Source organism: Pundamilia nyererei, unplaced genomic scaffold (genome assembly GCF_000239375.1).
Source record: "Pundamilia nyererei isolate P.nyererei 1_Seehausen unplaced genomic scaffold, PunNye1.0 scaffold00046, whole genome shotgun sequence".
In the NCBI taxonomy this organism is placed as follows: Eukaryota; Metazoa; Chordata; class Actinopteri; order Cichliformes; family Cichlidae; genus Pundamilia; species Pundamilia nyererei.
Genome location: NW_005187447.1, coordinates 3,215,701 through 3,231,047, shown reverse-complemented (window position 1 = coordinate 3,231,047; position 15,347 = coordinate 3,215,701). Strand labels below are relative to the sequence as shown.

The window sequence follows — 15,347 nt, the reverse complement described above, 5'->3', positions numbered from 1 at the left end:
GCAAATATTGCCAAGCATGGCGAATCCAGCCATGAATAGCATCAACTGCTATATCTTCACATGCATCTTCCATAGCTTGGGAAGGGGTATATGTGTGTGTGGATTTCGGTCATACACTTTCCATCTCCAGGCAGAAAAAGATTCCTTATAATGGGCTTGAGGAATGGAGAATATGGAGGGAGATAAACAACTAAAAAGTGTGGGTGGACAGTGCACCAGTTACCGACTCTGAAACAAACATGATACGTAATACAGACTTGGAGTGGTCACTATTGTGAAGCATAATCAGAGTATGCGTATGTACAGTACTGTAATTTATATACTGTTGAGAGTATGCATTAATTGTGGGATTGTATGGGACTTACTTCCACATGTATTGCAATTCATTGACTCTTTCTGAATTACGTTCAAATGGCACCCTGTAGAGCTGGTTCATCCTCAGATTATTTCTGAGGACACGTTCCAGTGTTGATAAGCTGACCTTATCAGTATTTTGAAACATGTTGTTGTCTTTTATTATTTTTCTTTGTATTTGCTGTGCTGTTATGGCATTATTTTCTAGAAGCATGTTAATGATTTCATTCTCCTGTTCAGGAGACAGAAGACGTTCCCGACCACCTCGTGTTGGTAAGCTTTCAGCTCTGCAATACAAATAGTATACTGTAAAATTCTATGAATAGGCCTACTATGTAGGAATACAATATAGGAATACATTTCCCAAATACGTGACACATACTTTACTTTCACATTCTACAGAACAGTCCACAGGCAATACTGTGCTACAGTAAAGTACTCATTAAGTACTGTAAGATTTCTTACCTATTCTCACTTCAGAAAGTCCGGATGATGGATGCTACAGTGCACCTGATCAAATTTGGCTGTACACTTTGCCTCCCTTATTGTTAGACCATGGTTGACCACATGGCCAACCAAAGTGGCTTTGAGCTCATCGGAGATTACGTTCCTTGGCCTTCATCGTCCTTGTCCTCCTCCTCTTAGTCTCACTCCTCTGGTTAGCATCCATTCCTCCAAAACAGAAGAGTTCACCTGTTGCCCCTCACAGTCGGGGCTGAAAGCCGACAGCTCGCTGATTCTGATCTGTCCGCGCTTTGTGTTCACGCCCTTTATGCGCTGATTCTACAGGTGTTAGTTTGATGTCTCTCCAAACAATATTGACTGAACCAGCAGCAAAAGAAGATCCAAACTACGCTTCACATAAACATCGTCATGTATTCACTCTTACTTTTACTGTTTTGCTTCGACCACGATGCACAGCTCTCTCCCTCTCTCTCTGTACTTCAAGAACAGTTTCCCGTCTAAAAATCTGTTTTCTTCATTATTTGCTTGCTTGTTACGCACAAGTCTACCGTTGTTTACAGCGCTGTCGGCCGACGTTTTTTTTAGTTTTTTTTTATATACTTCCGAAAAGAAAACCTAATTTCTGCCGTTCAATACTGAACAAATTTAAACTTTTTTAAATTATGCAAAAGCATGTGTCAGCTTCCTTTTTCTTGCTACAAAAATATGTAAATGTACTGATCTGAATTATAATATTTCTGACTGTCAAAATTTCCCAGATTCAAATTGAATTGAATTGAATCAAATCGAATTAAATCGAATCGTGGATCGAATCGATTCGGGACCTTGTGAATCGGAATTGAATCGATTCTAGAAATCAGTGACGATACCCAGCCCTAATATCAACCAAAACACCAGGAAAAGAATCGTGGAGCTCCATAAGTGTGGCTCAATTTTGAATACAATTTGGTGCCATTTACAATTAAGAAATACAGATAGTTTCTCTCTTTACTCTTAAAGCTAACAAATATGTTATTGATAAATGATATATTTATCAATCTAAAAAAAATAAACATTTAGTCTGATTTGATGTTACAATTAAAAAAGTGTTTGTGTTTTGATCTGAAGAGTATGTAAATATCTGGTTTCAACTGTATATTTGATGATTGTCAGCACAAAGAGGGAGAGAGAGGAACAGAGAGGGAGATGGAGAATGAGGACAGAACAGAGATGGAACAAGAGCAGGTGAGACACACATGTTAGTCAAATGGTTGTTTACCAAAAGTATCACCGTATCATAGGTACTCATGTATCTCGTACCTAGTGTTTCTTTTTAGGTTTGTTATTTTTCAAATTCTATATTTATTAAGTTATGCAGGCTTGTTTGCACAACAAGGCTGAATAATTATATAAACTTTTCTCAATCTAAATATTGTACTTTGGTAGAATTAAAAAAATAAGTGTAGTGCAGGTCTATGATGATTTTTAGTGCTACTATCATCTAGTTCTGATTCTGGTTCTGTCTTGGTTAAGTCATCAGTCCTGATTTTGAACTGTTGTAGTCCTGTTTTAATTCCGGATCAGTTTTGGGTCTGGTTGAATTGGGGTTTAGTCCTTGTGTCTTGATACAGCCCCGACTTTGTTCTGCCTCGCTGCTTAATTAAAAAACTAGTTTAAGGTGTCCTGCATATGTGATATATATTTTTCCCTATATGAAGTCATTCTTTTTTGAACAAAACTCAAAACAGAGCCAATTAATCAGGTTACTCAAACAGTTGGTCGCACCTGTGCGACCTAGGATTTTTTAAGTTGAAAAATTTTGCAACCAAGTTGGTCGCAGTCTAGAGCCCTTCATGTGATGAGTTAGTAGGAAAAGTAGGGCAACTGAGCTTACCATTTTGAATGAAAGTGTGTTTCTTGTGAAAACAAAGATTTTCTTCATGAAAATTGTGCCAAATGCAGAGAATTGCATGTAGTGTGTTAAAAAAAAGTGTGTTTTAAAACTGCAATTTGAGTGTAAAGCAGAAATTGTGTTTGCAGTTTAGCAGGATTGGTTCAGGGGGTTGGTGCATCAGATACATGTTGTAGTCATTGTGTCTGAAGTACAAGTAATTGTGTGTAAATAACTGTGAAAAACTGTAAAAGGTTTTTTTTTCCCCTCCCACTGTCAACAGAGTTCTTGCTCATAAGGGGGTCATGTGATTGTTGGGGGTTTTGCTGTTTTCTTTTTATTATTGTAGGGTCTTTTCCTTACAATATAAAAGGTACAACATTTGCGGGAGTTGACCATCTCATTCTGAGCAGACAGATGTTTTACAGCTGGATGTTAATGTTTGGGTGATGTCATGTTTAGTTTTCTGGTACACGTGTTGTTGGTTCTATTTTATAAATAAAGTTCTTCAGTAAAATCAAAACAAAACTTCTGATTTGATTTTCGTGTTTTCCCAATGACTCCAGCAGGGGGCAAATAAGGAGCACAGTCCTATTTTACAGAAGAAGAAGAGGAAGAAGGACAGGGGGAGATCTCGCGATACTTCACTGGGCGGCATTTGGTTCTTTGTGTGCAGTAGGGAACGTGCTTGTTAGGATCGACAGATCATCTCATCTTCCAACTGCGGATCGAAATCTGACCCAATCACACCGGATCACCTGTCCGCACTCCCACAGGTAAGAACGGTGACGTCTTTGAGTGCCAAGGTGCGAGTGGCCGAGTAGCCTCGTGGTGTGTCCGCGGTGCTAACAGCGGCTAATGCTAGCAGCTCCGCGGCCTCAAAGTGCGCGCTTTTATTTTACCCACTTTACCTGCTTACCTATCCACATGTGAGACCCGACTGTAACGCGAACTGGACCGGAACTGGAAACCTACGGGTTTTTCTGAGAAACGCCAGCGATCTCTGTAATTAAGTTGGTGATTAAGTAAATATGTGTTAATCCATTAAGTTAATGTGTTCACCTGGACCTGTGGGCGGTGCCTCAGCGGTTAGACGGTTCTCGGGGTGTCAGGCAGGTAAATGTAGTTCTAGAGCTCTTTGGTTGGTTAGAAATGTTGATGACATTCTCAGACGTCATTCTGATTGGCAGTGTTTGGGGTCAGATGTCATCTTATAGAAAGCTGCAGGTGAGTCAAACAGGCCGAGAAACATCTGGAATCAATGTCTTGATGCATGCTCAATCATCCAGGTAAGTAATTCCCAAAAGGTTGATTCTGTTAATCTTGATGTGGCTTTTCCGATGGGAGAAACATTTCATCCTCATGTAGGTGACTTCTTCAGTTTCAGCTGACTGCATGACTCCATTGTTTATTCAGTAGGTTAGCTTCCGTTGTTGTGCAAATGTACTGTTTATAAGGTTGGAAACCTGCAGTCAGCTGAGACTGAAGAAGTCACCTGGATGGTGATGAAACGTTTCTCCCACTGAACACGTCCAGATGAACATAATCAACGTTTTGGGATCTGGAATCAACATCTGCACATTGATCCACAGAGAACACCCGGACTTCACAGGTGCTTCTCAATCAATAATGCTACTGTAGCAACAGGAACATAAGATAATACAGAGTGAAATGAGCTAAACTGGGGACCCATCATCAGAGAGTTACTGGTTTGGGTTTCCTGATTGAAACAGATTGAATTCTGATCACCTTCAGTTTATCGAGTAGCTTGCAAATGATAAGCAATGATCAATAATCAGCTGCTTTTGCTATTTGTCCCAGACGCAGTTAACTTCCTGAATCATTTCCATGGCGCAAAGACGAGGACACATCAGGTACCTGAAGGTGAGTGGATCAGTAGCGATCAAGTGTTTTTAACCTGTTCACAGGCTGTGCTGTGAAGCGGGTTCAACAAATTCAAGCTTTCTTTCAGTTAACCAGCTTAACAAAATGATAGCACGAGGACCAAACATCAAACTGTTTCTGCATTTTCTACATCAGCAGCTGAACATATGCATCATGTGACTTCACACCTGGGTTTTGGCCATGATGTCACCCAGAGGCCATTGAACAGGTTTTACAAATAAAACGATGAGTAGAGGATCTCAGTCTCACTGACTCAGACCGTAAATGACAGAATCGGTGAAAACAAGGCAGTTCCATCAGATTTAAACCTGCTCCTGACCATGTGATCGGCACGCATTACCACGGTGATCTCACAGGTACAAAGAATGCCACCTTTGTGGCACAGAACTCTGAGCTTAAGCTTGCTAAGTCGGCAATCTGGCTTTGTACTACAAATGTAATCGCAAAGAGAATTCAGAGCTTATCTGAAAACCGGAGCCTATGATTCCTTTGGGTGATCTGGTTCTGGGTCAAGTCGGTGAGACTTTTTCAGGCGATTTTCAGACTTTGAACATTCATACGAACACTTTTTAATATACCTGACTGCTTTCTGTTTCGCCTTCACGCACCGATAAACGCATCATAGAGCAGCTCAGGCTTCGGTGTCTTGCTCAAGGACACTTTGGCCTGCAAACTGCAGCAGAACCACTAACCTTCCAATTAGTAGATGAGTGTCACCCATCCCAAATGACAGAATCTGAATCTGTGAACCTATGTCAGCATGAAATGTAATCAGATTACAGTCAGACTGTCTGCTTATAAAATGTCACTTTAAACACATTTAGTTCATTTTGGATCTGAAAGTCATTTCAGCCTTATTGTCACTAAAATCCATCATTGAGCCTGACGATTGATCGCTGATCGATGTCATGTAAACGGTGATTCTACAGTAACTGTAATCGTATTACACTCATACTGTCACTAGAGATTTGATTCTAAGTTGTAATCTGTCATTGATGGAATAGCTGTCTCTGTGCTGATATATTGATGAGTGGTTGGTTGGACTGACTTAATAGCTGTGACTTTATGAAAGCAAGGGTCACTCAGCTAATTCAGGTCCAGGAGGAGGGGAGGAGTCAGAGGGAACACCTGTCAGAGGTTACCCAAAGTTTAGTTTCCAAAATTCTTTACCCTGGTGGCTCTCTTTCTGGAACAGAGTTTTAGCTGAACCCAATTCCTGAATCAGGGCCTGGGGATTAGTGCATGTTTATGACAGGTGTGTGTGGTGTGTGTGTTTCAGGTGTGTGAGGTTCAGAACTCTCAGGGTGATGTCAGAGACGCTTCGCTCGCCGCTAAAGGAGCTGCTGGAAATGTGAGTGCTACGCTTTGATTGGCTGAATCTGTTCACTTCCTTTATTCTGGCATCTTTTTGACTTTAGTGAAAGTGATGATGGTGATGATGTAATGACCTCAGGAGCTGTACGATAACGGGTACGGCGAGCAGATGATGGAGGACGAAGACGCACGCACGAACCTGATTGTGAACTACCTGCCGCAGAGCATGAGCCAGGACGAGCTACGCAGCCTCTTCAGCAGCGTCGGCGAGGTCGAGTCTGCCAAGCTCATCCGCGACAAAGTGGCAGGTAACGATGAAAGTACTGCTAATGTAGTGCTGAAGTACCACTAATACAGTACTACTGAAGTGCTGCTGCAGTATCACTGTTAGTACCACTACTGCAGTACTACAGTAGAATCACTGTAGTACTTCTGAGTACCTGGACTGCAGCAGGTGCTGAGCTCCCCAATCGTACTGCAGTATTATTCAGGTAGTACTATGGTATTACTGGGGTACTGTTACACGCAGTAGTACTGTGGTATTACTTTGCTTACGACTAATGATGATAATTTCACTAAAGACAAATACCAGATTACTTTTGAAGCATTATAAGTTTTACTGTGAATATGTTTTATTTCAGTACTTGAAGTAAATGTATTTCAGCATTAACACGTGTACTTGTTCATGCTTCATTGTACTTTGTACTCCTTATACTGCGAAGTAGGTCACAGCTGTATTTTGCAGTAGTTGTAGTATCAGTACATAGTCGTTATAGTACTGTTTGCAGTATTTCCTGTTCACTGTTGTTTTTTGGGGGGTTTCAAGACGATCAGCTGATTTTGTTTGTTTTGGGGGAGTTTTAACTCTGTTTTTTTGTTCTTTTTTTTAGGTGAATTTTGTGATTTTTCTCTCTCTCTTTTTTTTTTTTGGTCATAAAACAATTTGGATATTTTTGTTGTTGTAATCTTCATTTTTTTTCACAACAGGTTTAATGACATCAAAGTGTCTAACAGGTACTTAATGCTGATTGGTTACATCAGGGCTGGGCGAACAAAGTAAATAAAAAGTTATTTACTGAATGATTCAAAACAAATTAGAGAATGATTTAGAAAAAAGGTGTGGCAAGAATATGTTGACACTAACTGAACTTCTTGTTTTTTATTTTATAAGAATTTGAAACTTTGTAATTACATTTTGAGGCGACGGCCGTCTGTTGATGAATGTCTTCAGATGACACGTAGCTTGGTTGCAGGTTTTCAGGTCTTCTGCCCTACAGCAGAAACAGAATAACTTTGATTGGCGAGTAAATGGCGAGCAAATGGCGAGCATGTCAGTGCCTGAGCAAAGAATGAAAGTTTTGGTTGAATTTTTTTCGTCCAGCCTCTGATAAAGGTGTTTTGTTTTTTATTTTTTGTGGGGTTTTATTTTGTTTGTTTGTTTTAAAAAGTATTTTCACCTGTTTGATTTTTTTTTTTTCAGGCTGTTTGTAAAACTTTAAAAATATTTGAAGATTTTTTTTGTTCTGAACAAGTCGAGAAAACAGTCGTTTTCAACAGTCGTGTGTGGTGATGCAGGATTGCATCCTGCCAGCATGTAATCGTCAGGTCGTCGTGCGTTCAATACAACCATGTGCAGATGATTTGTGCCGACGGTTTGATCATCATCATCATGTGGCTAACCACCGTCATGCCAAAGTAATATATCACCAGTGAGTCATCTTTAACCTCATTCACTGACGACGATAAATTATTTACTTCCATGGACAGATCTTACCTGAACTGGTCAAATCAGGTGAGATCTTACCTTTTCAGATAAAAAATAAATTAATATTTATATTGAATATTTAAACATTTAATCTGGATTTTATTTCAACTCGATGTAAGTGCAGTTTTTATTTTCATCACTTTATTTTCTGTGAGAACTAACTTGTGTTGAAGTGTAACAGGAGAGATGACCTTTAACTTCTTTGTTTGTAGTGAGTTTTTTTCCGAAGTTGTTTTTTTTTTTTTTTTTTAATTTTTAATTTTTTTTTAATAGCCAATGTACCTTGCAGTGTCACCTAACTGTTTTGAGAGCTAAAACATGGTAGGTGCGCGGCGGTCAGGCAGCGTGGTGGGTGGCGGCAGGTTTTCTCGGTTTGTTCAGAAAACTGATGTTTTCCAATTGACTGTATGGATCTCTGTACTTAGTTTGAACTCTGTGTTTGTTTCTCTCGGACTGTGTAGCAGCTGTAACAGACGCTTTTGTTTTTTATTTTGTTGTTTTCCTTTGTGTTTCTCTAGGCCACAGTTTAGGTTACGGCTTTGTTAACTTTGTTAACCCTAGTGATGCAGAGAGGGCTATCAGTACCCTCAATGGCCTGAGGCTACAGTCTAAAACTATCAAGGTAACGTGCCACAGGTGCTCTTTGTTTTTCCTGTCTCAACTGATGTGTTATGTTCCCCGGACAGTAGAGGGCACTCTCACCTGTCTGATGGATGAAGGTATTTTCAAACTCTGCTGTTTTGTTTTTATTGTTTTCGCACCGACACGTGTCAACACTGAATCTGTGAATTTCTTCAATTCAGTGAGACAACGTACTGCACCTTTTACTTTCAGACATTAATGATATTAATGCTTTTATTTTGGTGATCAGAGCCTGTTTGGATGCTTTTATTTTGTGTTTTGTTTTGTTGTTTGGAAAAATTGTGGATTTTTATTTATTTTTATTGAATATTTAAAAATTTAAATCTGGATTTTATTTGAACTCAATGTAACTGTATTTTTTATTTTCATCAGCGTTTGTTTTCTGTGACAATTATTTTGTAAAGATGATCAGCTGACTTACTTCCTGTCACTTCCCCGCAGGTTTCATTTGCACGGCCGAGTTCGGACGCCATCAAAGATGCGAACCTGTATATCAGTGGTTTGCCACGGACTCTCAGTCAGCAGGACGTGGAGGACATGTTCTCGCACTACGGTCGCATCATCAATTCTAGAGTGTTAGTGGACCAGGCTTCAGGTACCGCACGCGCTCAGTAAGCTCAGGGTCATGTGATGGCTTGTGATGTTTGGAACTGAAAAAAATTCTGTTCTGGTTGGCTGTTTAGGTCTGTCACGTGGCGTGGCCTTCATCCGCTTTGATAAGAGGGCCGAGGCCGATGACGCTGTCAAACACCTGAACGGACACACGCCTCCCGGCAGCGCTGAGCCAATCACAGTCAAGTTTGCTGCCAATCCCAACCAGGCCAGGAACTCCCAGATGATGTCACAGATGTACCATGGCCAATCACGACGCTTTGGGGGGCCTGTCCATCACCAGGCACAAAGGTTCCGGTATGCTGACCTGCTCAGAATAACCTGATTACTGTAGTCTGAGTGCTCTAACCTACCTTGTCCCGAGATCCAGCAGCTAATTGACTTAGATGTTTGTTACTGTTCGATGAGAATCAGTTAATCTGCAGCTGTCTAATACTTCGTGTGCCCAGGTTTTCTCCAATGAGCACCGACCACATGAGCGGAGGGGGTGGGGCCTCGGGGAGCTCATCCTCTGGTTGGTGCATCTTCATCTACAACCTGGGCCAGGAAGCTGACGAGGCCATGCTGTGGCAGATGTTTGGCCCGTTCGGTGCAGTCTTGAATGTGAAAGTGATCCGAGATTTTAACACCAATAAGTGCAAAGGCTTTGGCTTTGTTACAATGGCAAACTACGAGGAAGCTGCCATGGCGATCCACAGCCTGAACGGGTACCGCCTGGGGGACAAAGTCCTGCAGGTCTCCTTCAAGACCAGCAAGGGGCACAAATAGAGGAGGGGGCAAGGCTAAAACTAATAACAGGTGTTTTTTGTTTTTGTTTTTTGTCTGTTTTTCTCAGTTTTTCCCAGCATGCCCTCTTTCTTTATGTCAGTAAGTAATTTTTCTGGCTGTGTGGGCATTCATCCACAATAAAGGACTGAAATTTGCAGTATGACTGACAGCTGACTGTCAGCATTGTTATGAACATAACTGGAGTTGTATCAATTTCTGCAGGTTTACTTTAAAACATTTGGGGTCAAAGGTTACGGAAACTAAATCTGGTCTTTTCTGATTTGAGTAAAACGTTCAATTGGTTTTATGTACAGTTTATGTAAATGATGTCATGGTAACCACTGACAACTGATTAAAGGATTAAAAGTTTGGACAGGTAACCTGACGTTATCATGTCAGGTGATCAGGTCAGTGTTAGACGATTAGTTTCATGTTGTACAGGTGAGGTAGAGGAATGCACCTGATGAACAGGTAACTGATGTGAAGTCGATTTTCATTTGTTTTATTTTTGTATTGCAGCTTCATTGTGACATTTATTCAGCAATAAATCTGTTATTGTGAAAACTTAACCTGTGTCTAAATGTTTGTCTCCCCTTTGTCTGAATTTCTTTAAACTGTCAAACTTTTTCTTTATCGATGGACACAAAGTGTGGAGTTTATTTTACTATTTCTGTGTCGTTGCATATTCAGTACAATGGCGTGACTGAACGATGACAAATGCAGTGGTCTGTTTGGACAAATCTGTTTATTTGGATCCAAAACATCAGAAAAATCTAGCTCGGTTTGAAAGAATAAATGCCACAAATTTGTCCTGTGGAATTACGCATCCACTGTGTAAGAATAGGTAAGTCCGAAAATAATTTTAATGTGGGAATTTACGCATCCTGTGTGAAAGTTTTAAACGTTTTACTGGGAGCCAGTTATAGAGGCCCACAAGGCCACATGCATTGAAACAAAGAATTCTGTGCTTAAATTATGAATTGTATAATAAATTATCCATTTGTGAATTCATTTTTCAAAATGATTTTATTTATTCAAACAAAATTAAAGTAATTGGTTTAATAGTTTAAAAATAAAAACATTTAAATAAATTTTTCAAAGTGAATTATTAATCCATTAATAAATGAGAAATTGATTTCATAAAAAAATTACACTCAATAGAAACAGATTTTCGAAAACCATTTTTGAATAGAAAGCCCTCTCTTACTAATATTTTCCATATATCGTACTTGTTTAAATCTGTCATCTAAATTCTTTATAGGATTCAATTTGTTGTGCACCAAAATATCCTTTAGATTTTTATTTCTTCTATAAGCTGTAACTTTTAAATTGCTGTAAAGGAGGAAGGGCTTGTTGGGCCATCAAAAAAGAGGTATTAAGAGATTGATTCAAGACTCCGATGTGTCTTGAAAAGGTGATTACAAACTGAATCAATTCACTCTGATTATTCCTCCTAATTGTTGGCTGATCCTATCAAAGAGTGCTTTCACTTCACTTTAAATCTGCCCTTAAAAGCGGACTGAGTAACCTCTTGGTCTTAAAGCCTTAAACAACGCTGAAGTAGCTTCTTCCACATGCATCTTAAAGGTACAGATACGATGGAATCTAATCAATTGAGATTTAATAATACTCCTGAAAACATGTCTAGGATGAAAACTTTTTTATATAACAGTATGTGTCTATCTGTATCCTTAAAACAACAAATAGTTGTTTGCTTTGATTATTATTGTTTCTAAAGAAAACTATTGTGTCTAAAAAGTTAACTTGGAATTTATTTAGTTGAAACTGTAACTTCATTAAAGGGGTGGTGATTGTTCAATTTATCAAAAAAGATTTTGAAAGCTTCTAAGCCATGTGTCCAAATACCAAGGGGTTGGCGATAACCACAATCGTCATGTGACGATCATCAATAACTGGAGAAGCATAAGCACAGTGGGGAAATTTTGTGTGAGTGGTGTTGGTAGCAGTAGGCTCGTGCCTGCCAAGTTTGGTGGCAATCGGAGAAAGTTCAATTTTTGAGCCCCTTAGGTGCCCACTGTGGTATTTAAAGGCCTGTGAGGGAGTGGCTGGTTGAATCATGGTTGCAAGGTAGGACATTGAGGTATGTGTATCATAGGCTAGAGCTGGAGGAGACCTTTGGGACAATATAGCACCTGCTGGATGTAGGAGGTACAGAAGCTGAGTTGGGAGTGAAAAAAAGGGTTCCATTTTGAGGACCCATAATGCATTGGAAGAAGGACATAATCAATTTTTTTTCACTTTTTGCATTTTTTATATATAATTTTTTATTAGTTGTCTGTTTCTGTGTTTGTGTGTGTCTGTGTTTGTTTGTCAGGGGTTCGATTCCCCTGAACAGCTACCCTGAGGTACCCCTGAGCAAGGTACCGTCCCTACACACTGCTCCCCGGGCGCCCAATGGCTGCCCACTGCTTCACTGAGTGAATGGGTTAAATGCAGAGAGGGATTTTCCCTACGGGGACCAATAAAGTACTCTTTCTTTCTTTCTTTTCTTTCTTTCTTTTGTATCCCTCTACAATATGAATTGCAGCCCAGTGATGCTCCAATTCAAATTTGACAGTGCTTTGACAATGCTTCCATCTAATGGTGAAACAGTTTGTGGCAAACTAACTGGAGCGTGCCTCACCAGGAGAGAGTTATTAGGGCTCTCAGAAAAAATCCCAGCCTTGGAGATCTTCTGGTGAGAGCATAATTGGAGGGGAGAGTCAAAATGCCCCACACACAATATCCACACTGAATCAATTTCTTTCCGTTCCGTTGGGTCCACTGTGACTCACCTCTCCCTGTGTTGCAGTGCCTCCAATCTACAGTTCACTAACGTGCCACTATCATCCCTGGGTCTCCCGTATCAAGCTTTCACTCCTGTTCACGTAACTTTCATAGCTTTAATCAGCGTATGCCTCTCACAGTTAGTGTTTCTATGACTATGTGTGTATGACCTTGTATATAGCTTTGTAGTTTTATAATGGCTCACAGTTCATGTTATTAGGATTTACCTTAGCTTTGCCCTTGCACCTGTATATAGTCACTGGCAGAGTTTATCCCACAGCTATTGTTATAGTTCACCTGCTCTCAGCTCATATTGTGTCACGTCCTGTACATATGACTGTTTACACCATATCACAATCACTGTAAATAAATCTCATGTTACACTAACCTGTGCCGCTGTCTTGGGTCTGTGTTTTTGGTCCATTCTGTGTTGTGACAGTTTTGCCGTGACAATATATTTAAAGTGAGTATGTAGACCGATGTCTTACGCGTATTAAATACAGGTCATACAGGTGTCCCCTCACTGGGATTGCATGCTAAATGATTGTTTGTAAATGAAACCTGTGAATATTAATTGGAAAGTAGAGTTGAGTCAAATTGGTGTGCGCCACCCCCGTCCTCACGGAGCAGCCCTCCCCACGAGACAGGCACCATTCCTGGGATAAAACCTCCAGCAGTGATCCCCCTTTTTCTTTTTATTTGATTTCACTGTAACTGAAAATAGTTTATAAACTAATGAACCAACTGCTAATCAACATCTGTGAAGGCTGAGAACATGACTACAAAGTCTCAAAGGTCAAAAGGTATTCTCTCTTAACAAGTGAAAGCTCAGTAATGGCCAAAATATTAGTCACATTCTGCCCAATTCTGTTTGCAGATTGAATTTTTTTTTTTAAATAGATTTTAAATACTAGTGGGGAACTTTTTCAGTTGCTTTCTCCTTCATGACCTGTACCTACCTGAGAGATCGTGAGTGAAACAAGGCACCTGTGTGTGTGTGTGTGTGTGTGTTTCCAAGCCTCTGCTCAAAACAGACTGAGAGGGGAGATCGAGACAGAGAGAAGCCGTCATCTGCTGGAGTGCTGGTCTGTCTGGAACGTGCTGCTGCCTGGCTACTCAATTTGTGCCTAGGGCCATCCGTCCTCAAACAGTCACCAGCAGTGGGCAATTTTTCAAAGTCAACTCTACTAGCTGTCAGAAGAGTCTGACTGTAACATCTATTCATAGAAAAACTGTTCCCTGATTAGTTGGACAATGCAAGGACTGGCTTTAAATTATATCATAACTGACTTACACACAGATGATGAATTAAAAGAAAACAAAACACAGTTAAGCATCTTAGAACATCTACAATAGATGATCAAGGTGGTTGAAATTTGGTCAGTTTCATATATAAAATTAAAATGATTCATGTGGTGTCATGCTTCATGTTTGACTAGTTTATATTCTATTGTTTTATTGTTATATTAAATGTAAATATTCTTATGTAAACAGTATGTTTTTGAGGGAAGACAAACTCAACACATGACGCACTCTTCAACCTAAATTCAAATTTTAACATATATTAAATTAATTAACAAACTTTAAAAACAACAACACTAAAATCTAGAACCATAATAGAACCACATGAAGTATATGAAGAAAAAAAAAATCATTAAAATAAAGAGTTTCTTCTATTGGTGAGATTCTTTGAAGAACCAGACCACCTTTATTAACCTGAGAGTGCTCATTGAACCATGCAGTGTGAATAGGAGAGACCTGGGAGAGACCACTCCCATTGCATATTTTATCACAGGATAAAAGTGATCAATCAAAACAACTTTACATTGATTTCCAAACCATACCAGCAAAATCCCCCCTGTCATCAGAGCAAAGCCCCAAATCCCCTCACTGTGGAGGGCCAGAGTTCAACTTTTTCCTTTAATTTGTCACTTGTCTCCGGTTCTTTCTGTAGTGAATTTAATCCTTTTTGTTTTTCAAATACAAATATTTCTGTTTTTCAGTTTCATTGAATTAAGAGCAAGATATGTAAAAATCGATCAATCTGTTAAAGTTGAGCATAGCACAAAACGTGTGCCCGCCCTGAACATTATCGATTCTTGCAATGAAGGCCATAAAATCAATTTTGCCTGGCACCACATGTGATGTGAGACAATAACCTTGTGTGTTACATGTGTGGTGTGTGTGTAGCTGTGGGAAGATGGATGGATGGATAGGGGCCACTAAGAATGTCTGATCTTCTGTTGACTCCACCTGTTATTCCTATAAACTGTGCCTGCTATTGTTAGCACTGCGTGGCTCAGTTGTAGCTGCTGCCAGCAGGTACTTGGTAACCTGTGATTACTGAGACGTGTCTGTGCTCTCCTGATGCACGTGGCATGTTGTTTGGAAATGTAAATCTTTACAGATCAGCTATGTGAACACAGCAGATTATTCCATTTAGATTTTTAAATCTGATTAACATAAATTCATGCTGGTATATTTTATTCATGCAGGTTGTTGTTGCTGCTCTTTCTGCAGTGCAGTCTGTTGATTAAGTGAGTGAGTCCAGGGTAACTCCTGCTTCCAGGGATCATTTTGCAAACATTGTTCTTCATTTATAGTATTTATAAAATCCACTTTTTCTTTTACAAATCTCAAATATTCAGATCATATTTGAATAATAAACTTGCTCTAATAATAATAAACTTGTGAGGCCCGTCTCATGTCATGTTTAAACAGGATTTTAGAAAAATGTTTTCAAAATCAAGTCCTAGAGACTGATATCGTATCCCAACATACTTACAGCTAATAGCTATGAGTAGATGGGTGATCTATCTGAGTCAACTAAACAGAAAGTATTGCCTCATTTGTCTCTTTAATTGC

At 39.6% G+C, this 15,347-nt stretch overlaps 1 protein-coding gene across 3 annotated transcripts; it reads left to right on the top strand.

The window, feature by feature from the left end:
• The first annotated feature begins 3,301 nt into the window (after positions 1-3,301).
• Positions 3,302-10,264, top strand: LOC102197945 (ELAV-like protein 1). Of its 3 annotated transcripts, none has more exons than XM_013910657.1 (8): positions 3,302-3,465; positions 4,511-4,573; positions 5,874-5,945; positions 6,048-6,216; positions 8,192-8,295; positions 8,757-8,910; positions 8,999-9,224; positions 9,377-10,264. In XM_013910657.1, exons 2-8 carry the CDS (start codon positions 4,538-4,540, stop codon positions 9,693-9,695), a joined length of 1,080 nt encoding a protein of 359 aa, XP_013766111.1. In that variant the 5' UTR covers positions 3,302-3,465; positions 4,511-4,537; the 3' UTR covers positions 9,696-10,264. The 3 variants fall into 3 exon arrangements, with proteins under 3 accessions (XP_013766111.1, XP_013766112.1, XP_013766113.1); XM_013910658.1 differs by lacking the exon at positions 3,302-3,465 and adding an exon at positions 4,190-4,301; XM_013910659.1 differs by lacking the exons at positions 3,302-3,465; positions 4,511-4,573; positions 5,874-5,945; positions 6,048-6,216 and adding an exon at positions 6,847-6,922.
• The last annotated feature ends 5,083 nt before the right edge of the window (positions 10,265-15,347 follow it).